Raw genomic sequence first — 25,868 nt, 5'->3', positions numbered from 1 at the left:
TGTTTGCCCTCTTGTCACACTGCTGGCAATCTATAATAGCTGCAAAGGATGTTATTGATTGTATCCTGTAATTGGCTCGCTAGGTAAATTCCCCCTTCCCTCTGTATTGGTCTGCTGAGAGATGCACAACTTAATAAGGCCTCACCTGTCTTTCTTTATGATGAAAGTAAAGGCTATTTATCACAGCTGAAACTGCTGCTGTATTTAGCAAACGTATCGGCAGCGCCATTGGATTCCTGCATGGAGGAGCTCGTCACGTATTGGAAATGTATCAGACTTTAACCGGCAAGCATCTGTTTTAATTAGCATTTTAAGGCTAACTGTCATAAGAAACCTTTGCCTGGTGCCAGCCTCTCATATATCACAGGAGAACGTGGCATTCTGACAGCAAAGCAGATAAAAGGATTATATCAAACCACAGGGATATCTGTACAAGTGATGGGCTCCAGCACTCGGACTGACTGGACTCCTAACTGTCATCTATCTAGCACAGTCTATGCAATGACAGCAACTGATTGGTAGCTTAGAGCAACTGCTTCACTTTATGGGGTCTATTTACTAAGCAATGTTAGGAGACAGAGTGAAAAGTGATAAGAAAGTGATAAGGTGCCAGCCAATCAGCTCCCAACTGTCATTTTTCAAACACAGCCTGTGAGATGACAGTTGGGAGCTGATTGGCTGGCACCTTATCACTTTCTTATCACTGTTCACTCTGTCTCCTAACACTGCTTAGTAAATAGACCCCCTATGTCTCTCCAAGGCTTGGTACATCTCCCCCTCTAAGTTGTGCTAGAACGCATGACAATTGGGGGCCTGAATCTGAGTCGCGCGCAGCTCTCTATGTGGCCACACCTGTAAGAGAGGAGGGGGCCATGTGCAGAATCCGTGCCGGCCCCCTCCTCTCTGGCAGCGCAGTAGATTCTGGCTTGCTTGGTACCAGAATCTACTGCGCATACACAGGGTCCCTGGGAAAACGACGTCTGCACCTTATTTCCGGCGACATCAATACTGAGAATTCGCGAGTCGCCGGGAAAATACCCGCCTCCATTCTCCCTGTGGTTTTTGCTGCTCTGCAGCGCAGACTGCGGAGAGGTAAATAATATTACTATTTATGGGTGCAGGGTGTGCGGTGCATATGGGATTTGCAAAGCCTCGGAGTACGGCTGTTTTATTTTATGCACCTATACTATGACGATACTGATGGCACCTGAGTGATATGTCTACAGTAGAGGTTCTCAAACTCGGTCCTCAGGACCCCGCACAGGTCATGTTTTCCGGGTCACCCAGCAGGTGCACAGGTGTAGTTATTACTCACTGACACGGTTTTAAAAGATCCACAGGTGCAGCTAATTATTTCACTAGTAATTATGTGAGGAGACCTGCAAAACATGCACTATTTGGGGTCCTGAGAACCTGTGGAATAGAGCACCTGAGTGTAGACTACCAGTGGCAAATGCAGGATTTCTAGAGGGGGATTTCCAAATGCTTGAAGAGGGTATAATTAGTACTTATCCAGCTTTAATATGTTACATACAAAGTATATTATGTTGCATAATTCCAGCATATACAGGACCAGCGATCACAGTAAGCCATTAGATGCGGCAGTAGGTCCATCCTGTCTGAGCTGAATGTTTTTTTTCAGATGTGGGCACCATTGCAGAGCATTGGTGCAAGTCTGGGAGTCTGGGGGAGCAGCAGAAGAACTTAGCACTGCCCTGGACATATATGTACATATTTGTCTCCTTATGTACTGAATAGTGTATTATTATACAGTATTAATAATTAACCCTATTGATGGTTTATAGCAGTGCACCCCTAACAGTGCATGTTTTCCACATCTCCTAGTTGGTGCACAGGTATAGTTATTACTGGCTGACACATTTTAAAAGATCCACAGTTGTTGCTAATCATTTCATTTGTGATACTGAGAAGAATATGCAGCACTAGTAACATTGTATTATATTACTATTTCTATTGTGGTCATGGTGTGTTGGGGAGGGGGGTTTCCAGGCAAACGGAAATCCCCCCTGCATTTGCCTATGACAGTGGTTCTCAAACTCGGTCCTCAGGACCCCACACAGTTCATGTTTTGCAGGTGCACAGGTGTAGTCATTACTCACTGACACATTTTAAACGTCCTCAGGTGGAGCTAATGATTTCACTTGATTCAGTGTGGAGACCTGGAAAATATGCACTGTTTGGGGTCCTGAGGACTGAGTTTGAGAACCTGTGGCCTATGACTACAGGATTTGAGGAGTGCCGTGTATCTGTATGTCTGTATATTTGTGTGTGTGTGTCTGTATGTTAGTATATTTGTGTGTCTGTGTGTGCTGGTATATTTGTGTGTTAGTATATTTGTGTTTCTGTGTGTGTTGGTATATTTGTCTTTTGGTATATGTGTGTGTCTGCGTGTTGCTATATTTGTGTGTCTGTGTGTGTTTGTATCTTTGTGTTTGTATATTTGTATGTCTGTGTTGGTATATTTGTGTGTCTCTGTGTGTGTGTGTTTGTATATTTGTGTGTGTTGGTAGACAGTATTTGTGTGTCTTTGTATATTTGTATATTTGTGTGTGTGTCTGGTTGTATATTTGTGTGTCTCTGTGTCTGTGTGTTTGTATATTTGTGTGTTGGTATATTTGTGTGTCTCTGTGTGTGTCTGTATATTTGGGTGTATGTGTGTGTTGGTATATTTGTGTGTCTGTGCCTGTATATTTGTGTGTGTGTGTGTGTGTGTGTGTGTGTGTGTGTATGTCAGTGGCACAGCAAAATGCAGTTGTTGAAGAAAGTTTCAATATTATTGATTTCAAATGATTTAACTACAAATGTGCCAAATTGATCATTTCAGTAATATGGATTCAGAGGTGGAGACAGAGCAGTAGGAGAAGCTGATGTGAATTTATGCTTCTGCTGCAGCCGATGGGCTATCTATGGAGATGCCGACCAACTGCCGCTCTAATACACCATGGTTTGCACAAAGGCTGCTCAGAATGGCCAATGTTATTTGGCTACCGGTGTCAGAGGGTTGAGTCTACTGAGTACATTTTCTGTCTTGCTTACATGGGGGTAATTCTGATTCTCACGTAATGCCGATATCCGCGCAAATGGGCGATGTTTACCAACTCTTCATGTATCTATGTCACTTAAAAGTCACACAGTGCATGTGTCCCCAGTGTGTGCAATCAGAGTCACAGGAGTGATGGCGACGCACTGGCTCAGAAGATGTATTGGGCATTCCTGGGCAGTGACTGGGAGATGCAGAGATCCATTGTCTTATGGGCGTAGTATGGGAGTGTTGCGGGCGTGTCGCATTACCGGTTTCAAGATACTTAGGGGGTCTATGTACAATGGAAAGAGATAAAGTGGAGAGAGATAAAGTACCAACCAATCAGCTCCTAACTGCCATTTTTCAAACACAGCCTTGTTTTCTCCCCCAAATGCCACTGTCTGGCCATCAGTGTGCCCCACAATGGGCATGACACTTACCTGGATTGTTGCTCAGGGTTTGCTGTGAGGAGCATACAGATAGGCGATGCACTAAAGGCTCTATTTATTAACATTATTTTTACTAAAATAAGGTGAAAAAGGGTGTTTTCACGCCCTTTTCACATTATTCTAGTTTCACCTGCAGTTATTACAGGGCAATTGGAGTAGAATTAGTAAAATTCTACTCCAACCCCCAGTATCACTTATTTTTAGTAAAGCAGATCACATTTCCCATAATTGTAATGGGAAATGTGATCTGACCACAGTTACTAAAAATAAATTGTAAAAAAATACCGGGGGAAGCCCTGTGATAATAACGCCACCTGGAGGTGGCGTTATCCAGGGTCTCCCCCGGTTACCGGGCTCCCACTCTGCTCTAACGGGGAGAGCGGGAGCCGGTACCAGTGATCAGCTGTGTGGTCTAAATAGACCGCAAGATGATTGCTGTAAAAAAAAGAAAAGAAAAATGAAACATTTTTTCTTTTTACTTACCTGAATCCAGGGACCGGTGATCGGGCCTCCGGTGATGGCTCCTCTCCGGTCAGCTGGTCTCCCATAGTACACTGGGGCCCGGTCATCAGGTGATCGGGCCCCAGTGCAGTATGGGAGATCACCAGATCGGGAAGCCCAGAGAAGATCACCGGAGGCCAGGAGGATGCAGGTAAGTGTAATGAAAGGAGGGGCGTCGCGGGGGTCCGCGATCGTGGGGGGCGGGGCTTAGCACCGGGGGGCGGGGCTTAGCATTGGTGGGGGGGTAGTAGCGGTGGTCGGTCGGCGCATGCGCGGGCTCTTAGTCGCGGTATTTTTTCCGAAAATACCGCGACTAGAGTGCGGATGGGATCCACAGGGACAGAGCTTTATCGCAAGCTCTGTCCCTGCAAGGGATTTATAGTAAATCCCTGTGATATTGCCTGAATTCGCAATGCTAGAGCTAAAGTACCAGCCAATCAGCTGCTAACTGACATTTTTCAAACACAGCCTACTTGTTTTCTCCCCCAAATGCCACTGTCTGGCCATCAGTGTGCCCCACAATGACCATTACACTTACCTGGATTGTTGCTCAGGGTTTGCTGTGAGGAGCATACAGATAGGATATGCACTAAGCCTTGGAAAGTGATAAAGTGGAGAGAGATATAGTACCAACCAATCAGCTGCTAACTGATATTTTTCAAACGCAGCCTGTAACATGGCAGTTAGATGCTGATTGGTTGGTACTTTATCTCTCCACTTTATCTATCTCCAAGGCTTGGTACACCCCTCCCCCCCCAGCTTCTCACAGTGATCCATTACTCTCACTGGAGAAATTCAAAGTGTCAGTTGCTGGGTCTGGCCGGAGGGCCCCCTGGGAGAGGACGGGCATGTACGTGCCCCCCTTGCCTGTCCTGTATCTGGTGGTGGTGCAATATAGGGTGTTACATGTAATTGTAAGAAATGCTGGATTTTGCACACCATGATATTGTACTACTATCTTGCTGGTGCTGCTCTTAGATCTGTTCCATGTACGACCCATGCTATTTTCTTGTCCTATTAGTCAATTTGCATAATGTAATTTAGTAAATCCTATCTGGTGCTGCTCTACCACTTGTTTTTTTTAAACACCTGATGCCTTCACCTTGCACTATTAGGACTGGCTGCCCCCTAAAGAAACTGCACAGTATTATGTGGAGAAACGCGTTCCAAATTATTGTCCTACGAGAATTTAAATGTCCTCCTATTGCTTAGAACCAAGTTTATTAAAAGGATCCTGCCCTTAATCTCTTAAAGTAATTTACTGAAGACAGTTGTGCTTACGACCAATAGCGTCATACTATTTAAATTGTGGTAAGTTTTTTTTTTTTCTTTTTGGGCCAACTAATGTTTTAGATTAATAATTGCAGTTTTGGAAATTTTGGCTATTCTATTAAATTTGTGTCCAATGCCATCTCCTAGAAGGGGGATCGTACTACACTGCTCTAAGGATAGACATTTGGTCGATAAGCAAGAGACAAAACTCCAGGCACAGTAAATGAGTGTAAAGAAGGGAACAAAGTTGTTGTCCACAGACAAATCTTATTTATAATAATAATAATAATAATAATAATAATAATAATAAAAAATAATTAATATAATTATTACTATTATTATTAGTACTATTATTATAATTATTACTATTATTATTATTTTTATGACACCAAAGGCAAATAAACAGAGGATTACAGGGGTATACAGTGACCAGTATACTATAGACCAGTGGTTCTCAAACTCGGTCCTCAGGACCCCACACAAGTCACGTTTTCCAGGTCACCCAGCAGGCACACCGGTGTTTTCATTACTCACTGACACATTTTATAAGATCCACAGGTGGAGCAAATTATTTAGTTTGTGATTCTGTGAGGAGACCTGGAAAACATGCACTGTTTGGGGTCCTGAGGACCGAGTTTGAGAACCTGTGCTATAGACAGATAAAGACCGAAAACAAATTAACATAGATACATAATTTCATCCTTCAAAATGCATAATTGTATAACAAAATATGAGGAGAAATGGGGTGACACAAAGCGGGTGTGGATTGGGTGTAATTACGGTAACAATTTTAGCTAGCCAGCTTGCTGCATCTTGTCATTAAACACCTAGGGTCCTATTTATCAATATTATTTTTACTAAAATAATGTGAAAATTGGTGTTTTCACACCCATTTCACATTATTTTATTGGGCTCTATTTACTACAATCCGCATATTGAATGCGGATTGTAGTGTGATATTACCGAGTGAATTCGCATTGCGAATTCAGGCAATATCACAGGGATTTACTATAAATCCCTTGCAGGGACAGAGCTTGCGATAAAGCTCTGTCCCTGCGGATCCCATCCGCACTCTAGTCGCGGTATTTTCGGAAAAAATACCGCGACTAAGAGCCAGTGCATGCGCCGTCCCACCGTCGCTGCTACCCCCCACTGACGCTAAGCCCCACCCCTGGCGCTAAGCCCTGCCCCCGCGATCGCGGACCCCCGCGACCCCCCCCCTCCCTTCATTAGACTTACCTGCATCCTCCTGGCCTCCGGTGATCTTCTCCGGGCTTTCCGATCAGGTGATCTCCCATACTGCACTGGGGCCCGATCACCTGATGACCGGGCAGCAGGGCACTATGGGAGACCAGCTGACCGGAGAGGAGCCATCACCGGAGGCCCGATCACCGGTTCCTGGATTCAGGTAAGTAAAAAAAAAATGTTTCATTTTTTTTCTTTTTTTTTACAGCAATCAGCTTGCGGTCTATTTAGACCACATAGCTGATTACTGGTACCGGCTCCCACCTCTGCTCTCCCCGTTAGAGCAGAGTGGGAGCCCGGTAACCGGGGGAGACCCTGGATAACGCCACCTCCAGGTGGCGTTATTATCACAGGGCTTCCCCCGGTATTATTTTACAATTTATTTTTAGTAACTATGGTTGGATCACATTTCCCATTACAATTATGGGAACTGTGATCTGCTTTACTAAAAATAGGTGATACTTAGGGGTTGGAGTAGAATTTTACTAATTCTACTCCAATTGCCTTATAGTAACTAAAGGTGATACTAAAATAATGTGAAAAGGGTGTGAAAACACCCTTTTTCACTTTATTTTAGTAAAAATAATGTTAATAAATAGAGCCCATTATTACATAAATGTATTAAAGGGATTCTGGAGCAATCTTCGTGAAAAACGACTCCAAGCCCTGTAATTTGCATATTTTTAGCTAGCAGATTGTGTTTCCAATCCTTGTAATGGGAAATGCGATCTGCTTCAAATTTACCAAAGTTCAACTGTAAAAAATACTGGGGGAAGCCCTGTGATAATAATGCCACCTGGAGATGGCGTTATTAGGGCTTTTCCCCGTTACACCGTATCCTGCTCTGCTCTAATAGGCAGAGCAGAGCCAGGGGTCAGTGCCTGTGTCTAAATAGAGCACAAGCTGATCACTGTACAAAACATATTTAAAGAAAAAACAGTCACCTTCATTATGATTGGATGTCCAAGCCTTCCAAAGTTAGTATGCTACAATTGCATGTCCCAGCTATACTGATTGGACAATTCAGCCTTCCTTCCTTACTTTCTTATAATTAAATATCGCAGCTTCCCAAAGTTGCTATACTTTATTTTAACAGGGCACCCCAGCCTCTGTAACACAGGGCCTGATTCAGACCCGCTCGCGAGCGCTGAGCGCTCGCAAGCGGTTCGATGTTGGCCCAGTGCACATGCACACAACGGAGGTGGCTCCGTCGTGCGCATGCGCGAGACCCGGATAGCGATGGGCAAACCGTCGCTCCTGGTCTCGCTACAAAGGGGGCTTGCTGTCGATGTTGAGTGACAGCACGCCCCCTTTGGTGGGTGGGCCGGGGGCATGGCTGCCCAGACGGAGGCGTTCCCATGGGAACACCTACCATCTGGGGCCGGCCCCACTGACATCACAAGTGATGTCAGTGGGTGGACTTCTTGCTCTGTAAGAGAAAGAAGTCCACTGGGACTTGCGGCACTGAGACCCTACCACAAGGGTCTCGTCGCAAGTCCGATGGTCGCGATGGTCTTGACCATCGCGACCATCATCCTGGCCGCTTGCACTAGCTGTGGGTGGTCACCCACAGCTATGCGAGCGGCCAGGAGGCCGCTCTAAAAATGCAATAGGCGGGCACTGATTCAGAGCGAGCGCTCTGAAAGAGCGTCCGGCTCTGAATCAGGCCCACAGTCTGGTAGAACTGGATACCAGTGGTAGTAGTTATTGAGGCTGGGGGTGAGTAGTTACAGAGGCTGGGGGCAGGGGCGTATCTAGAATGGGTGCAGGGTACCACACACCCTGCAACCATAGTACTACTTACCTCTCTGGAGTCCCACGTCGGCGCGGGGGTCCGGCGCTGTAAAAACTACTGGAAAATGGCACCCGCGACCATCGGGCTTGCGCCGAGACCCTGCTCCCGCAAGCCTGAGTGGACTTCCTGCTCTAATAGAGCAGGAAGTCCACTACTGACATCACGAGTGATGTCAGTAGGGCCGCCCACAAATGGCAGGCGTTCCTAAGGGAACACCTGCGTGTGTGCAGCCACCCCCTCCTACAAAACGGGGCGAGCTGTCACTCACCATCGACAGCCGCCCCGTCTTGTATCGAGCCCCGGAGCGTCTGAACTTCAGTCACTCGCTGGGGCTCGAGCACGCGTATGCCGGAGGCGGCGCTTGCGCAGGGGCCAAACATCTACCCGCTTGCGAGTGCTATGCGCTCGCGAGCAGGTCTAAATCAGGCCCTCTTTCCCTTAACACACGATAATTAGATGTCCTATCATTTACTCCATAGTTAAGGGGATTACAAGGAAGACACCTGTGGTTATTATGGATATGAATAGTATTTTTAAACAACAATCTATTTAGGTAAAACCATATATGTAAAATCACATCACATTGCGTTGATGATGGACGTCTCCTGTAATCAGATCTGTTTTCTCTAATAAAGTTGATTCTTTAGACAACGCGATTCTTTCACCGTTTATTGCGGCTGACTGGAAGTTTCACACAATGCTTTCATTTTAATATTGTATCACCGGGTGATTTATCATCCCCTCTCCTATAATCACCACTGCTGCCTTGTACAGTATCAGGAGCTAGCATGTCATTTGTAACAAGCTCAGGCAGTTGCTGGCAAACACTCTACCCGCAAATAATTGTCGAGCAGCCATTTAATGATAACCTCCATGGTGTGTTTTATACTTTAGCTATCATTATACCCTGTGGATAATAACTAATATGAATTTACCAAACCCACATCGTGCAGCAAAAACATAAAATAACTGGTTTGTGGAACACATTAGACATTATGTACACAGGCTATGATGGAATGTACAGATATTAAATACAGTGTGTGGTTTTTATTGACGGGCAGAACCAGTTTAAAGGACCCACGGTGCCCGACTGGCATGGGCCCCCTCCTCCGTCCTGCCAGTCAGTCCACACCTTTCCTATGGCATCCCACTGCCACCTCTCCATCATACCACTCTATTTACAGTATTTAGCCTAATATTTATTCTTGGCTTAGGGGGAATGGTATCAAACCTTCCAAGGAGTGGGGAAGTGGAGATGTTTCCCATAGCAACCAATCAGCTTCTTGCTAGCATTTAGTAAGTACATTCTAGAAAATGATAGGTAGAAGTCGATTGGTTGCTATGGGCAACTGCTCCACTTCTAGTGGTAAATTTACTAAAGTGAGAGTTTTTAGAAGTGAGTTTTAGAAGAGATGTTGCCCATAGCAACCAATCACATTCTACTTAACATTTAACTAGCACCTTCTAGAAGATAATAGCTAGAATCTGAATGAAACTCTCACTTTAGTAAATTTACCCCCTACTGTCTTTAGAGGGGTTGATATCTCTCCCAACAAGGCACAATCTGTGTGGAGTTTGTGTGCTCTGCTCGTGTTTGCATGTGTTTCCTCCCACACTCCAAAAGCTTACTGGTAAAGATGTGTCCTCGTACACCGAGCGTCTTTACGCCATACAGAGTGAATTGCTTGCCGCTCTGAGAGGAGTATCGTACCGTGTTGTTCTCTATATTTTACATCTTATACGCATACTTGCCGACAATCAGCTCCAGCCTTCCGGGATGGAGCTGATTGTCGGCTAATAGCGGGGGGCGGGGCCGGCCATTGGGGGCGGAGCGGCCATTTTGGGTCACACTGGGGGCGGAGCCGCACGATCGCGTCTTCGTGACTCCGCCCCCTCTTCACAATGCCGTGATTTTCGCCATTGTGAAGCAGGGGGCGGGGCCACGATGACTCGATTCTGCGCGAATCGCGTCACCGGACCCCCCGCTGCGGGGATTTCTGTTTTTTTCAGGGGGGTGGTGGGGAGGGTGTGAGACTTCCGGGAGACTTGCCTGCCTTTCTGGGGTCCGGAGCGGCACCCGAAAATCGGGAGGCTCCCGGCCAAATCGGGAGGGTAGGCAGGCCTGCTTATACGTATCACAGAATCAAGGAAACGCCACTCACAGTGTATTAGAGACTGGTGAGGGCTGCGACTTGAATTGGTTAAACACACATACAAAGTTGCAGCAGATGAAGGCAGAGGAAGGCTGCAGCTTTTCTCATTGGAGCACTTCTTACACAGATTCAGACGCAGTTGTGCACAGATGTACAAATGTCGCACATCCCAGTGGTCAGCGTACGCTTGCAATTCAACTTTGTCACCTCCAGCAGTTTTACTTGTGAATAAGACATATTTTGAGCAAAAAGACGGTCAGCGCGGCCAAGTCGCCCCAGGATCTGGCGTGCCCGGAGGGGCTATTGCAACAATATAAAAAGACAGGATGTAGTCAGCATCCCAGCAGTCGGGATGCTGGTGGTCAAAATATCAGCGCCGGAATCCCGCACGCTGACATCCTGACAGTAAGTATAAGGGTTAGGCCTCGGCGTTATGGGGCGGGTAAGGGCCAGCCTGTGAGGGGTTGGGGAGGGTTAGAGTTAGGCTGCTGGAGGGAAGGGTTAGGCTTATGCAGCGGTAGGAGTAGGTAGTCTTAGGTTGTGGTAGGGGTAGGTTAGGCTTAGGCTGTGGGAGGGGTAGGTTAGGCTAAGGCTGCAGATGGGAGGGTTAGGCTTAGGCTGTGGGAGGGATAGGTTAAGCTTAGGCAGCGGGAGGGGAGGGTTAGGTTTAGGCTGTGGGAGGGGAGGATTAGGCATAGGCTGTGGGAGGGATAGGTTAGGCTTAGGCAGCGGGAGAAGTAGGTTAGGCTTAGGCAGCGGGTGGAGTAGGTTAGGCTTAGGCAGCAGGAGGGGAAGATTAGGGTTAGGCTGCAGGAGGAGTAGGTTAGGCTTAGGCAGCGGGTGGAGTAGGTTAGGCTTAGGCAGCAGGAGGAGTAGGTTAGGCTTAGGCAGTAGGAGCGGAAGATTAGGGTTAGGCTGCAGGAGGGGAAAATTAGGCTTAGGCAGCGGGTGGAGTAGGTTAGGCTTAGGCAGCGGGTGGAGTAGGTTAGGCTTAGGCAGCAGGAGGAGTAGGTTAGGCTTAGGCAGTAGGAAGGGAAGATTAGGGTTAGGCTGCAGGAGGAGTAGGTTAGACATAGGCTGCGGGAGGGGAGGGTTAGGCTTAGGCTGGAGGGGTGAGTTAGGGTTGCAGGATTCTGACTATCGGGAGGCCACTGTATATATTTTAACCGCCATCATCCCGACCACCGGAGGTACATACCCAACGATAAAAGGACACATCTGTAGATTATCTGACTTCTGAATACAAAAAGAACCCTAGTGTGTATATGTGTGTATCCATGTGGTAGGTAATATAGAGTGTAAGCTCCGCTGGGGCAGGGACTGACGTGAATGAACTACTCTCTGTAAAAAGCTGTGTAATATGTATGTGCTATTTCAAAAGCTGTTCATAAATAATGAAATGATAATGGTCAGTACCGATGGGCCCCTGTCCCTGCATGTGAATAATATTACATCCGGCTGATGCTTAATTTCTTCTTGCCACAATAAGCGGCGATGAGAAGTTATAATTATCGGGAGCAAGTTACGATCATTAATTAGTATGTCTCTGCAAATTACACAGGTCCACCAAAAGATAAGCATTTAGGGCCTGATTCTGCAGAGGACGGAATTACACAGCCACACACTAGCAACTTTGCAATTCCCACCTTGCTAAAATGCAAAAGAAGCGAGGAGTGTCTGACGCCCCATGCTGCATCTGCGATACCAACGCTGCAACCGAGCTCGCAGCCTGGGATCACCATGGATGACCTTTTGGTCAGGCGGTGGTAGCTGAAGCCTACCACAGCCTGCCAGCCTGCTAGTCCAGGAAGCATAGATAATGAGATTGTGAGAACCCAATAGCGCTAGTGACCAAGGAATAATAGAAGTACGCGTTTCGACCTTGAAGAAGAGAGTGCTATCTCTCAAAACGCGTTGGTGTTTTTGTGACTTTTGGAGAAATCGTCCAGCAATCGGTCCCCTGCTGAAGGTGCCTGTAGGAGGTTTCTGGAGACCTCCACCTAACATTTGTCTATGGGCCCTAACACCAGGGACATCTGGTAATTCTCTCATTTATAACCAGTTGTATCCTGACTGTAATTTCATTTGCTGTATCTTCAGTACCTACTTCCCGATTATATCATTTTTTAGAAGTGTTTTAAAACAATAAATTCAGTGTTGACGTGTTACACCATGGTCTGTACGTACTTTATATTTTACATGGTATGAACAACGTTCTACAAAGAAAAGAGTGTCAGACCCATCGGCCAGTCTTGCTACGATTGAGGGTTTTGTTATATTTATTTTTATTTCTTTTTCTTCATTTGTGCACTTCTATTATTCCTTGGTCACTAGCGCTATTAGGTTTTCACAATCTTATTATCCATGCTTCACATGGATGTTTTTAGGGTGACACCATAGAAAACCCAGTTACAGCTGTTATAGTGTCTATGCGCCCACGTTGTGGCAAAATACTTATCTTTTAACTTGCTAGTACAGGAAGTCTGCACTCATGGACGCAGACCCAGGCCTTACCCCTCCTGGAAAACGGGGGCTACAAGCCCCCCGTTTCCGGGAATTCAGTCCGTCCCCGCCCTGACACCTCCCCACAATCAGGCAGAGGCATAGCAGGGGTTACATGCAATCAAGCAGGACCTTTTCTGTACATGTGATAATCGTGAATCTACGTTCGGCTCCTTACATGCGTCCCCTGCTGAATCCGTCCCTCAGATTTGCAGGAGGGAGGGAGTGCACATGCCAATACTATAGTATACATTTACGTTACTTCCAGGTGGAAAACCCCCCAAATGTTAATAGACAGCTTTGGCCTGATCTATTTTTGAGATAAGAATGAGCCTGGTACTGTTTAATTGCTGTTACATTACCCAGCTCGGCAATGGTGTGGGCTGCACATTAAGTTACGTCCCATTCTACAAAGCAACGTGGTGTCTCACACAGCAGATATTCCTGAAATACCCTCCGTCACTTCCATTCAGCTGGAAGGGAAAAATGCCTTCATCACAGCTGAGATCCAGACATGCTGCGGGGTAGGGGTCCGGCCACCTGCCTGCATTCATAATACAGCTAATTTTATTTTTGTGATATTTGCATCTTATAATTATCATGGCACAGTGATAAAGATGGAAGGCAGGAGAGGTCCTGTGAGCTTGATGAGCCGTATATGACATATAAGAGTGGATTGATGGATTAGGCAGTAGACAGGGAATTGTTGCACTGTACGTCTGCTCCTACAGTAACAAAGTGAGAACCATTGTAAACATTATCTGGTAGGTGAAGCAGCGTCGCTAAACAGATTATTCTCCTTTTTGATAATGATAAAAATGATGTTAATTGTTATTTATTTATTAACAGTTTCTTATATAGCGCAGCATATTTCAATTGGAACATTAATAGAACAAAATTGGGTAATAACAGACTGATATATAGGTAGGAAGGTACTGCTCGCAAGCTTACGATCTATAGTGAAATAGGCATTGATATAAAATTTTGCAATCAATAGAGGTTTTTAGCATAATCATGGCCAAGGTTATGGGCCTACCCACCATATCCAGGTAACCTCTTTCGGGTAGGTCCCTAACATACTAGGGTTCAAATCCAGAGCGCAAGACCCCCCAAAACTGGCCCAGCCAAGCTGCCCCAGGGTACCACCATAGTAAGAAAAGTGCAGTGTAAAGAGATAGTTAGGAGCAGCTGCAGCTGCATATAAAGAATGAAAATAGAAAAGTGAGGTACATATATATATTAAACACACACAGTGAAGGATTAAAATGTGTAATAAAGGAAAATGTGTTATAATGCGGTGCCCTGAGACAGATCAACCAACGCAATCCAGTGGGTCCCACACCCCAAAAATGAACCAAAGTTGCACTACAGTATATAACTTTTAGGACTTTTCTAGAATTGTGCCTAATACAGTGTGCATATACATTACCATACTCCATGCTTTTAAACCAATAAGGAAGGGTGCTAATCCAGAATGAGGGCGTCTCTTTTCCCTCAGAAGTGCAATAACTGGAGCATATGGGAAAGATTTCTGGACTGCACAACCTGACTATATATATAATGGGAGGTGCTACCTGATTAGACTAATTGCAGGCACAGAAACAGACAAATCTCAGGTGCACAACTCCAAATTATTAATAATATATATAAATGCAATAAAATTTTGCAATCAATAGAGGTTTTTAGCTGCTCCTAACTATCTCTTTACACTGCACTTTTCTTACTATGGTGGTACCCTGGGGCAACTTGGCTGGGCCAGTTTTGGGGGGTCTTGCGCTCTGGATTTGAACCCTAGTATGTTAGGGACCTACCCGAAAGAGGTTACCTGGATATGGTGGGTAGGCCCATAACCTTGGCCATGATTATGCTAAAAACCTCTATTGATTGCAACATTTTATTGCATTTATATATATTATTAATAATTTGGAGTTGTGCACCTGAGATTTGTCTATTTCTGTGCCTGCAATTAGTCTCATCAGGTAGCACCTCCCATCATATATATAGTCAGGTTGTGCAGTCCAGAAATCTTTCCTGAAATAGGCATTGATAAACAAGGATACGTGCCATATATTGCAATTTGGTCCAGCCAGAATGCAGAGTTTCTTGGTGGGCTGCATGATCCAGTCACACAGGAATGTCGGCCAAATGTCAGGAGCATGTGAAAGAAAGACAATGGGCAAAATTTACTAAGCAGCAGGTCCTAAACCCCGGCGGTTTTGGTGGCGGTTTGACGGCGGGTTCTATTCTGTTCTAAACCCCCTGGGGTTTGGTGGCAGTTTTGCAGCAGTTTCTAAATGAAAACCCTGTTCTAATCTATTCTAAAATGTGTATCTGCAGATTTACTAAAGCCAAAACTGCTGCAAAACTGCCATCAAAACAAATTTTAGAATAGAGTAGAACAGGGCTGTCATTTAGAAACTGCTGCAAAACTGTCACCAAACCCCCGAGGTTTACAACAGAATAGAACCTGTCGTCAAACCGCCACCAAACCGCCGGAGTTTAGAACCCGCTGCTTAGTAAATTTTGCCCTGTGTGTGAGGTTATGTGTGGACTGTGAAAGGGGATGTAATTAGATATGGAAGCTATGAAGGTTATGTGGGCGCTTCTGTAATCTGATAAGCTTGTCTGAAGAGGTGAGCTTTCAGGGAACGCTTGAAGGATTGGAGACTAGAAGGTTGTTGGAAGGATTCAGCCATACATTGAACACTGGGCACACAGTATACACGAGGCCCGCACGCTCAGTTATGTTTTTTTTTTTCCACTCCACAGGGGTCAAAAAGAAGCAGGGGCCCCCCGGGCTGGAGTGACAAACATTTCTCAGTATAGTGAGTAATGTGCAGTGGAGGGGAACAGGAAAGCATTATGCTACTAACAATGTGTTACAGAAGTGAGAGAGTCTCAGATGTGTGATGGTAGAGAGGCATGACATGCTTCCCCCTGGCACGACCCTAGCCTCTACAGCAGCACAAGCGGTGGTGCACATCATTCTACTTTCTAACGTTGCTGATAGGACATGACGTAGAGGTGTAGCAGGGACCCATGGCACCCGATCAAACACTTCACCTGCTCTGCCCACGCAACGCCCATTGGGGATGACTGCAACAAGTACTACACCGATGAAGCAGTCTTTAGTGCAACACATTTACCGTTTGTCTCTCCTTAATAGCATGGATCCAATAAATGTTAGATTACATACTGTAGTTCACACTTTCTTCATTGCGGTACACTGGGATTGCCAGTGCGCTATGAACAATTAAATTAATCTTACTTTATATTTGCATTCCTTTATCAGGGAAGACGGGAGAGTGAAATGTGTTTGGGTAGGAAACGGTGATGTTGAATGAAGGGGTATCTTTTTAAACCTAAAATATTACTTTTTTATCTGAATATATATGTATGTACATAATTATATAGATATATATAGACAGGGGAGTTGAGAACCGGGCCGGGTGTCTTAATCACGAGGCATGGCCACGACCCCTTAGTATACATTTTTTTTTAAAAAGCGCTGCACCCTGGGGAGGGGCGCTGCGAGCTCCTCTTCCCGGCGCAAAGCCAGGAAGGTGGCGAGATCATTATGATCGCTCCCCCCACATGTGTTTGCTGGGCTGCTTTGAGGTAAGAGGGGGTGAACGGCGCCAGACACGGGCCCCTCTAGCAACCCCAGGCCCGGGTAGTTAGTACTCCCCCCTCTCTGTGCCCGTGTATATATTAATATATATCTATATGTATTTATATATCTATAGCTACCTAGCTATCTATTTATATACAGTATTGTGTCAATTCATGGATCTTGTTACCATTTATAATTGTAGCCACTTACATGTCTAAAGTAACATTATTTCTCTTCCCCGCAGGTTATGGGCATGCTGCACCTGGCACGGATGCAGGGAAAGCCTTCTGCATGTTCTACGCTGTGCTGGGTATCCCCCTTACCCTGGTGATGTTCCAGAGCCTCGGTGAGCGGATGAACACTTTTGTAAAATACCTCCTCAAACGCATCAAGAAATGCTGTGGAATGCGGAGCACAGAGGTCTCGATGGAGAACATGGTGACCGTGGGCTTCTTCTCCTGCATGGGCACCCTATGCATTGGGGCTGCGGCCTTTTCCCATTATGAAGAATGGAGCTTCTTCCAGGCTTACTACTACTGCTTTATAACTTTGACCACAATAGGTTTTGGAGACTATGTGGCCCTGCAGAAAAACAGGGCCCTCCAGAAAAAGCCGCTCTACGTGGCCTTCAGCTTTATGTACATTCTAGTGGGTTTGACAGTCATTGGGGCATTTCTAAACTTAGTCGTTCTCAGGTTTTTAACCATGAACAGTGAAGATGAGCGGAGGGATGCCGAGGAGCGGGCATCACTAGCTGGAAACCGGAACAGCATGATCATCCACATACAGGAAGACTCACAACATGGGCGGCCGCGATACAAGGCCGAAGTTACAGACCTTCAGTCGGTCTGCTCTTGCATGTGCTACAGGTCCCATGAGTACACCAGCCGGGTGGTGTCTCACCAGAATTCCTTCAGCAACAAGCTGAACCCTCAGTACTTTCACTCTATATCTTACAAAATTGAAGAAATCTCACCAAGCACATTAAAAAACAGTCTCTTCCCATCCCCCGTTAGTTCTACTTCACCCGGGTTGCACAGCTTTACAGAAAACCATAGGCTAATGAAAAGGCGGAAGTCAATTTAAGGTTGCCATGGGCCACTGTTCTCTCTCTCTCTCTGCCGTTTAATTCTTATTTTTGAATTGAGACAGAGAGGGGCAAACAAAATGCCACAAAAATAAGTAGCCTGCCTTCTCTGAGACTCGTTACTGAGCATGAAGCATGTTATACCTTCTACTCCAGCAAAGTATGCCTTATATTACCCCCTCCCCCCTGAGCGGATTTCATAGTTAAATTATTTAAGTACCGATTCCAAAGTCGCACATGAACAGGGGGACACTTATACAGTACTTTTGATCTAACGAACTATGTTTTACAAAAATATTAAAAGGAAAAAAAAGGAGCAGATGACGGGTATATGTTTAATTGTCCGTGGAAACCCGCAGCTAACAAAATTGAAAAAAAAAAAAAATAATATCAGGTATTATTTACTTGAACCAAATGTATTGCTCAATTTTGAAGTTATTCCCTGATGTATAGATAAGGGAAAAAACAGGAATTTTTTTTTTATTCTTACTGTTATTTTTTATTGCCAGACAAAGCATGTGCATTAGGCAGTCTGTATGCTGGGTGTAGCCTGATACATTTGCAAATGCTAGACAGATTGTTTGTTTATTCAAATAGTTAAAACGATGGAGAGGACGGATCTTTCAAGCTTGCCAGTTAAACATTTTTTTTTTTTTTTTTTAAAAGCATGCACTTTGTGAAACTGGTATGCATCATAAAACACAAAAATTGTATCATATAATTTTAAAAAAGAAAAAAGCTATTTTTTTTAACTGTAGCTTTTTTCATCACCAGATTTATTCATTTCTGTTTGCCACAAAAAATAATAATAACAATTTTGTTGCTCGGACTATTATCGGTGGAATTCTGTCACCGATTTGAATTAAATTGTATTTTTAAGTCTTCATAATTTTATTTAAAAAATAAATATAGATATATATACTAATAATAATATTTTTGGTGCAGCAAGTACCTGCATGAATAGAATTATATTTTTAGGGAATGCTTGATAAAGGTGGGTATATTTGGATGGATGTAAAAATTTTTTTCTAATTCAATAAATAGAGACAGGGCATTCCTTGTATCTATAACAGAAAAACATAGTCTCTATTGCTTTTTGATTTGTAAATAATGGTTAAAAAAGCCTTTGTTGGTGTCAGGAAGAGTTCAAGGGACAGTATACTCTGTTTTGACCTTCTCGAAAACTGGCAAAGGTTGCAAATCCCTTAGATGCCATATTGGCAGAGTGGAAATTGAGCCCTCTCTTATAAGCCACATTGCTGGATTTTAAATGGACATGGAACTGCAGTGTTTATCAGGTTTGCAAAAGCAGATTCCTTGGGGATGATCAGTGTCTATAATAGATGCCGTCAGTTTGCTTTTGAAAAGCTGGTTCTAAAAGTTTTATTGCTGTATGTACCGTGCCAGCTAACAACCCATAGGCATTCATGCACTCAGTTGCAGAACTTTGTACCTCATAAGAAAAATTAATATTTATGGGTTGCAATAAATTCTTCATATCTCTAACTTTCTGAACTTGTCCTCTCTTAATTGTTTTTTAACACAGTACAGTTGTGTTTTGTTTAAAGGGCATTTAAGGGATGCCTTGATTTCCAACAAGCCTATAAGGCCATGATGTTTGTACTTAGCATAGTGTGAGCACACACTAGCAAATATATAGAATTTTTAAAGGGACTCTGGGACATTCAATTTCCAACTATATAAATTACTCAACAGATTAGGTTAGACATAGAGAGACTGATAAACTCAGGCTTGAAAATGAGGGTGAAGGAAGCTCATGGGGTGATAAAAAAAAAAAGTATATACACTTTAGAAAGATAACTTTTTTCATTAATATAACCAAAACTGTTTGGAGTATTTTAGCACCATGGCTAAAGTACCGTAAAATACATTTAAAAATGAAGCTACTATTTTAATTCACTGACCTGCTCCTCATTATCAATGTATCCTCATGGTAATTTTAGGAGTGCCCCACTGCATGGTCATGTCTGTGTATATGGCAAAATCACACAACAACAGTTAATAATTACATTGTTTTTTAACTTTCTGGTTTTTAGAGTTTTCGGGTTAATGGCTTTATCGATAGTAGGATCCCGTAGCAGTGCCCCATGAATCAGTAGGATGACACTGGTAAAATATTCAGCAGTTACTATGTGATAACTCTGTGTGTAGGAAAGCAACAAAAAATACTCAACACACACAACTCAATTGTTAATAACTGCTAAATAATTACGTTACTGTTAAAAAAAGCAAACATCCAAACTGTATTAAATTATATTTTGTATAATCTTGGTGCAGTGATAAAATTATTGCAATTTGAAAGCAGGGAAATAACCAAAGGTTATCTATCTATCTATCTATCTATCTATCTATCTATCTATCTATCTATCTATCTATCTATCTAAATATCATAACACCAGTAATGGTATTGCCTCAGTTATATAAAAGGAGGGGGGCAAACTCCAACACACTAACCAACGCAAATACAGTTGTATTTTACTAAATACATTGGATGGCACAAAATAAAATCTTTCATCTATGCTTGTTAATAGCACCATTGCCTTCTTAGGTGTAGCGATATATACAGCGGGTCCATAGCGCTATCGACAGGTGTCTGGGGTATATTTCTCACCGTATCTGAGCATTTGTGCAATTACCCAAACTCTTCAGTCATTCAAAAACCATGATTAGGAAATAAGTCAGCAACAAAAGTATCTGTCTATTCTCAACAACCTCATCAGCGGTAACGAACATCGATAATGAAGTACAAATGGTCATCGAAAGGAAATGTATTATCAGTCCAAACGACTGTGTATTGTGATGGGCATGATGAAAAAGTTTCAATTTTGAAGCACGGACGTAGAGCCACCTAAATTTTGCAATTTGATGGAAGCAGCCAAATCGCCCTATTACATCCCCAAAAAAGTGGAAAGTAATCAATCATTGATTAATTTATCCCCCTACCCCCACACAAGATTCACAAGAACAATAAGGGTCTGATTCTGAATTGGGAGCAAAGCAATAAAGAGCAAGTAACTTTGTAATTTGGTAAGACCATGTTGCATCGCAGAGGGGGAGGGTGTAAAATGATCAGTCGAAATGCAAACAAACTCACTTTTGACAAAGCTTTGGTGCAAGCCTTGTCCTTCTCAAGGTTTTTGATTCAGGACAGATGGAGAGGATTGTGTCATTTTTTTAGTACATAATGGGCCTAAATCAAAGTACAGTATGGAGCAAATAAAAAAAAAGTAAAAATGAGCAATTTGCTCCTGGAATAAACCATGGGTTGGATTTACTAACTGGCAGTTTGCTAAAGATGCTGAAGATCAACTGTGTTATCTGGTGGTTCTTAGGCTGCAACAGAAATAAATGCAAAACAACCCTGGTTTACTTTAGATCATCGGCAGCGTTAGCAAACTGTGGGTTAGTAAATCTAGCCTTTTTGCATATTTTGCATGCAGGGAAAATACTGGCTGCATTTGCATGTAGCGAAAACATACTGAAGAGCTTTACTTTTACACTGAAATTTAGCATTTAGCTAGGGTACGCCCCTTCCCATCCTTAAATCTCTCTGCACTTTTTAAACCTGCAGGGGCCAGGGCAAGTGCAACATTGTTTTGCAACACTGCAAGTTGCTCCTTTTTTGTTGAATCAGATCTAATATCTGATAGAATATTCCTGACAACTGTTTTTTACATTCCAAGCCCATGGTCATACTTCTGCATTTTCAACCCTACTGTACATAACACAAGGGCTAAAACGAAAAGTATATTTCTAATATCACTGCCACTTTAATTTCATAATTTATTTTTAATTTTACTAATTAGCAAATGTATCCACTTTTCTTTGAAGTTACACACGTTGTCGTTGGTCGTGTCAAAAGATCATATTCATAATATCAGCACAAATATCACGGCATAACAAAGTTATATTGTACAGCCACAGTAGACGGCGTGCAATTTGGAGAAGGCAACCTTTCTGCAACGTGATAGATGGTGTTAAATGACTTTAATGAAATTAAACAGAGCAAGAAATAAATACATTGACATAAAATCACGAGTTGAATTTTAATCCAGCGTAAGACCTGGTAAAATGTTATGTGCCGGATAATAATCAGATGCACTTGTTCCTGACAAACTTGAGAAATGTGAACTTTTAAAAATCTAAAAATAATTTAGATGATTTATTTGCATATCCCAGGCATCTTTCATTATGTCCCCAGGCGTTTATCTCTAACTAAATTTGATTTTGCCTCATCTTTAATACAAGGAAGGAAACTTTTTCTGACTAATTTTGGAAGTTAGTGTGATCTGCATATATGATAGAATTACATACTCAGAGCTAAACAGTATCAAAATGTATTATTGCAAATTCAATGTTTACCTGACCTGAAGATGTTTGAACCCAGTCGGTGGAAATGTAACATATACAAGAAGTTTAAACAAATTGTTTTTGAAGCTTCCAAATGTGCTGCATCTGTTGTCATCCCTCTTCTTTTCTCCATTCAAAAATGATGAAAGATACAGAAGCACCACCTCCATCCAGCTTAACAGACATGGGAATGGCACAGACAGCATTCTAGACACACTTATAATGTATAAACAAAAGCAATATATCTGGGCAAAAAGTTGCTATGATAGGATGGAGTTGCTTACCTGTTTAGATTCTTTTACTTGAATTTTGGCCCATCAGGACATTGGAGTAAAAATATTGGAGCAGCTTCACTTGTCTATGGAGTGGGAAGGTAATTCTCAACTTTTGTAAAGAGCTGAACGGGAACGTCACCTTAACACTTACAGTTATAATGTATTTTATCCCTTAGGTTGATATCAGAAAACCTTAATTCAGTGGTGTATCTACTTATATTTGGATGGAAACTTTAAAAATTAATCTGACATTGTTGCAAAGTGAGAGTCGCTTGCTTTGCTTTGATGCCATTACTCTATCTTCTGTGCTGTCCATGAAGAAATGGGATCCCTAATAATAATGACTTGGAGTACCACATGCCTCTTAACTGTCCTTATTTGGAGTACCCCGCATCTCCAAACTGTCCTGATTTGAGTGGAGCACTTCCAATTTGAGGATTCTGTACTGCTATTTTGGTCAAGTCTCTTTTCCAAGGTGGAAGTTGTCATTCACTGCTGCTCTGCCACATGCCCATGCGCTAATGAATGGGTAATTAGAGGGGTGGTGGGTGAGGGCCAACCCATGGTAATGCTTCAAAGCAATGCATATGACCCTGAGAGTGGCTATCTATCCATAGCAATGTGGTCGACCATTGTCCTGATTCCTGTTGCTCCAAAGTTGGAAAGCATGACTAAGCCTATCTCACTAGCCCAGCCTCGCCTCTTGCCCCATTACACTGCCACTATCAGCTTTTGACTTTCAACATTCTGGTGCCAATCTTTAATGCTCTGGAACCAAAGCAGAATTAAAATGAAGGCATTGGCAGGCCCAAAATAGTTCCTGATGCACCCTTCTCCAAGCCAAAATCTACTTTGTAAGGACTCATTTCTTCGGAGACTACAACAGCCCTAAAGTCTACCTGTTCCATGTTATGCGGTGGAGTACCTTGCACCTCGTATATCCACCAAATTGCTGTCTCGTTGGCGATTGTCTAAATGCAAATAGTATGGATTGGCAACTAGTGGCACTCCATCGGTCAAACAGGCATTAAAAAAATTGTGAAACATAACATAATGGCCAATTACTGCTAATTTTGCACTTGAAGTATTACAGATCTCCAGGAACTTTCAGACAGCTCACTTGCATTCTGAAAACTCCTATTTCCATATTGAAAAGCCCGAGATTTCTGAGGCAGCCTGACGAGGACAGATGGATGGTGATGAGGCGGTGTAGAAGTGTAATCAGGCTACACAGGAAAATAATAGGAATTTATTACACATTGCTCATGGTCCAGATTTATAACTCCGGACATTGCTCATTAATTTGGAAAGACAGGAAGCCAGAAAAATATTGATTCTGCAATTTTATTAGTCCAATCCCTCTAAAACTTGAAAGAAATGAAATTTAAACTTTACAATGTGAAAATACTGCATACTGATACTACAGGTTTTTTTTATTATTATGTAATTTTATTATTCATATACTATTCTCAACGATAGAGGAGATACCTTTAGAAATTCTTAATGCTGAGAGATATGGTATAGAAGATTTGTATATTGTTTATGTAGATGCCTTGATTCCCTCTCGGTCACCCAACTGAGGGTCCATAGAAGTACCTGTACATCGAAGGCTTGCCAGTCTTCAAGAACATTTTTTTTTACTAAAAGGGTTGGTAACCCATGGATCAGGCTCCAAGCAGTTGTGTTGGGGACCCAAACAGAGTTCAAAAGGGCATGGCAAGAACATATCTGTATTGTTAACATGTAGAAAGCCCTCCCCCACGTAATAATACAAAAATTAACCTCTTTCCAACCCCCCCTCAAATATTAACAAAACACAAACACATCTTATGTATAAAATTCATTGGTCTGATTGTGTGTTTGTCTGTCTGGTTATGCATTCGGACACCCTTGCACTGATTGGGATGAAACCAATGCTAGGTGGTCCAGTTAGATCCTGGCCAGGTTTTAGGGAGGTTAAGGTCCAGGTCAGTCCTCTCGTTGGTGTACGCTGGGCAGAGCTTTGCCCCAGGGAGCCTGTTCCGAGCCTTCCATTGTATGGATTTGGAGAAAAACTTCACAGGGTGGTAACATTTGATCCCAGAAGACATACAAGGGGGTTGGGGTCCTGGTCGGACCTCCCATTGGTGTACGCTGGGCAGAACTTTGACCCGGGGAGCCTGTTCTGGGCCTTCCACTGGACGAATTGGATGGAAACTTCACAGAGGAGTGGCAATTAGTCTGGGATGCCTAATGGAGTTGTCAGGTTCCTGGTCGGACCTCACGGCTGGGTTTGTCGGCCAGAACTTTGACCTAGGGAGCCTGTTCTGGGCCTTCCACTGGATGGATTTGGAAGACATCACATAATAAAACTTAATAATTTGAAGATTTAAACACAGGCAATGTCGGGTACTTCAGCTAGTACTAAATAAATGTATAACTTTATTGTCCTTTAGGTTCCTTTTTTGTGTTTTAGTATATTTTATGTTCATTATCCCAAAGCCCTTCACATCCACACCCCTGCTCCAATTGGAATTAAACCAACTCGAGGTGGTACAGTTGGATCCTGGCCAGGTTTTAGGGCGGTTAGGGTCCTGGTCGGATCTCCCGTTGGGGTACGCTGGGCAGAATTTTGATCAGAGGAACCTGTTCTGAGCCTTCCACTGAATGGATTTGGATGAAAACTTCACAGAGGAGTGGCATTTGGTCTGGGATGCCTAATGGAGTGGTTGGGGTCCTGGTCTGACCTCGCGACGCAGTGTGCCAGGCAGAACTTTGGACCAGGGAGCCTATTCTGAGCCTTTCACTGGGTGGATTTGGATGACATCACATAATACAACTTAATAACTTGAAGATTTAAACCCGGGCAAAGTCGGGTACTTCAGTTAGTACTAAAGAACTGTATAACTTCATTGTCCTTTAGGTTCCTTTTTTTGTGTTTTTGTATATTTTATGTAATGTTATCCCATAGTCCTTCACATCCCCACCAAATAGAAAGGTATTTTTGCATTATTTAGCAACTATCTCAGGATGGCATTACCAGAATGAAAGCAATGGAAAAATGTGTGTGTGGTTTTTTTAATTCAATAATGTATTTTACAAAAACAAAAAGGAAATAAAATAAATCTATAATGTTGATTAAGTTATGAAGAAAACCGCTATATAAAAACATAGACTAAATATAATAATGTTTATGTATTTTAAAAAAAAATACATTTTTTCTTAAACTAATGCGGCTGAAATCTCAAATGTGAGGTTTCAGTTCCGTCATGCAAGATGTAATTGACCTAGCTCACTGGCACCTTAACACCAGGGCAGTAGTAGTATTATGTTATTATGTTTATATAAAGGACGTGCAATAATTTTTATTGCAGTGATAAAAAGAATTACAGTTATCACCTTGATGGGGGTGAATCATAAAGAGATCCCAATATTAGACATAAGTGAGTCATTTTATGTAGCTGTAATTAATTGGGTCTTGTCTGCATTTGTTGTATTAATCGGGATATTGGGGCAGGGGTGACTGGTAAAGAGGGCCTCAGTCAGTGTGAGAGCCATGTGTATTGTCTCTATGTTGAGATAT

General features: G+C 43.1%; 1 protein-coding gene across 1 annotated transcript in view; it reads left to right on the top strand.

The window, feature by feature from the left end:
• KCNK9 (potassium two pore domain channel subfamily K member 9) overlaps positions 1 to 19,112 on the top strand; it is a 185,038-nt gene extending 165,926 nt beyond the window's left edge. Inside the window, exon 2 of the mRNA XM_088478833.1 lies at positions 16,818 to 19,112. Coding sequence (XP_088334959.1) covers positions 16,818 to 17,659 — 842 coding nt within the window. The 3' untranslated portion in view covers positions 17,660 to 19,112. The remainder of the gene's footprint in view (positions 1 to 16,817) is intronic.
• Positions 19,113 to 25,868: the final 6,756 nt, after the last annotated feature.

The sequence above is a fragment of the Taudactylus pleione genome, unplaced genomic scaffold (assembly GCF_031769625.1).
Source record: "Taudactylus pleione unplaced genomic scaffold, aTauple2 ptg000219l, whole genome shotgun sequence".
In the NCBI taxonomy this organism is placed as follows: domain Eukaryota; kingdom Metazoa; phylum Chordata; class Amphibia; order Anura; family Myobatrachidae; genus Taudactylus; species Taudactylus pleione.
The sequence above is the reverse complement of the archived record's forward strand: the minus strand, read 5'-3'. Positions and strand labels throughout refer to the sequence as shown.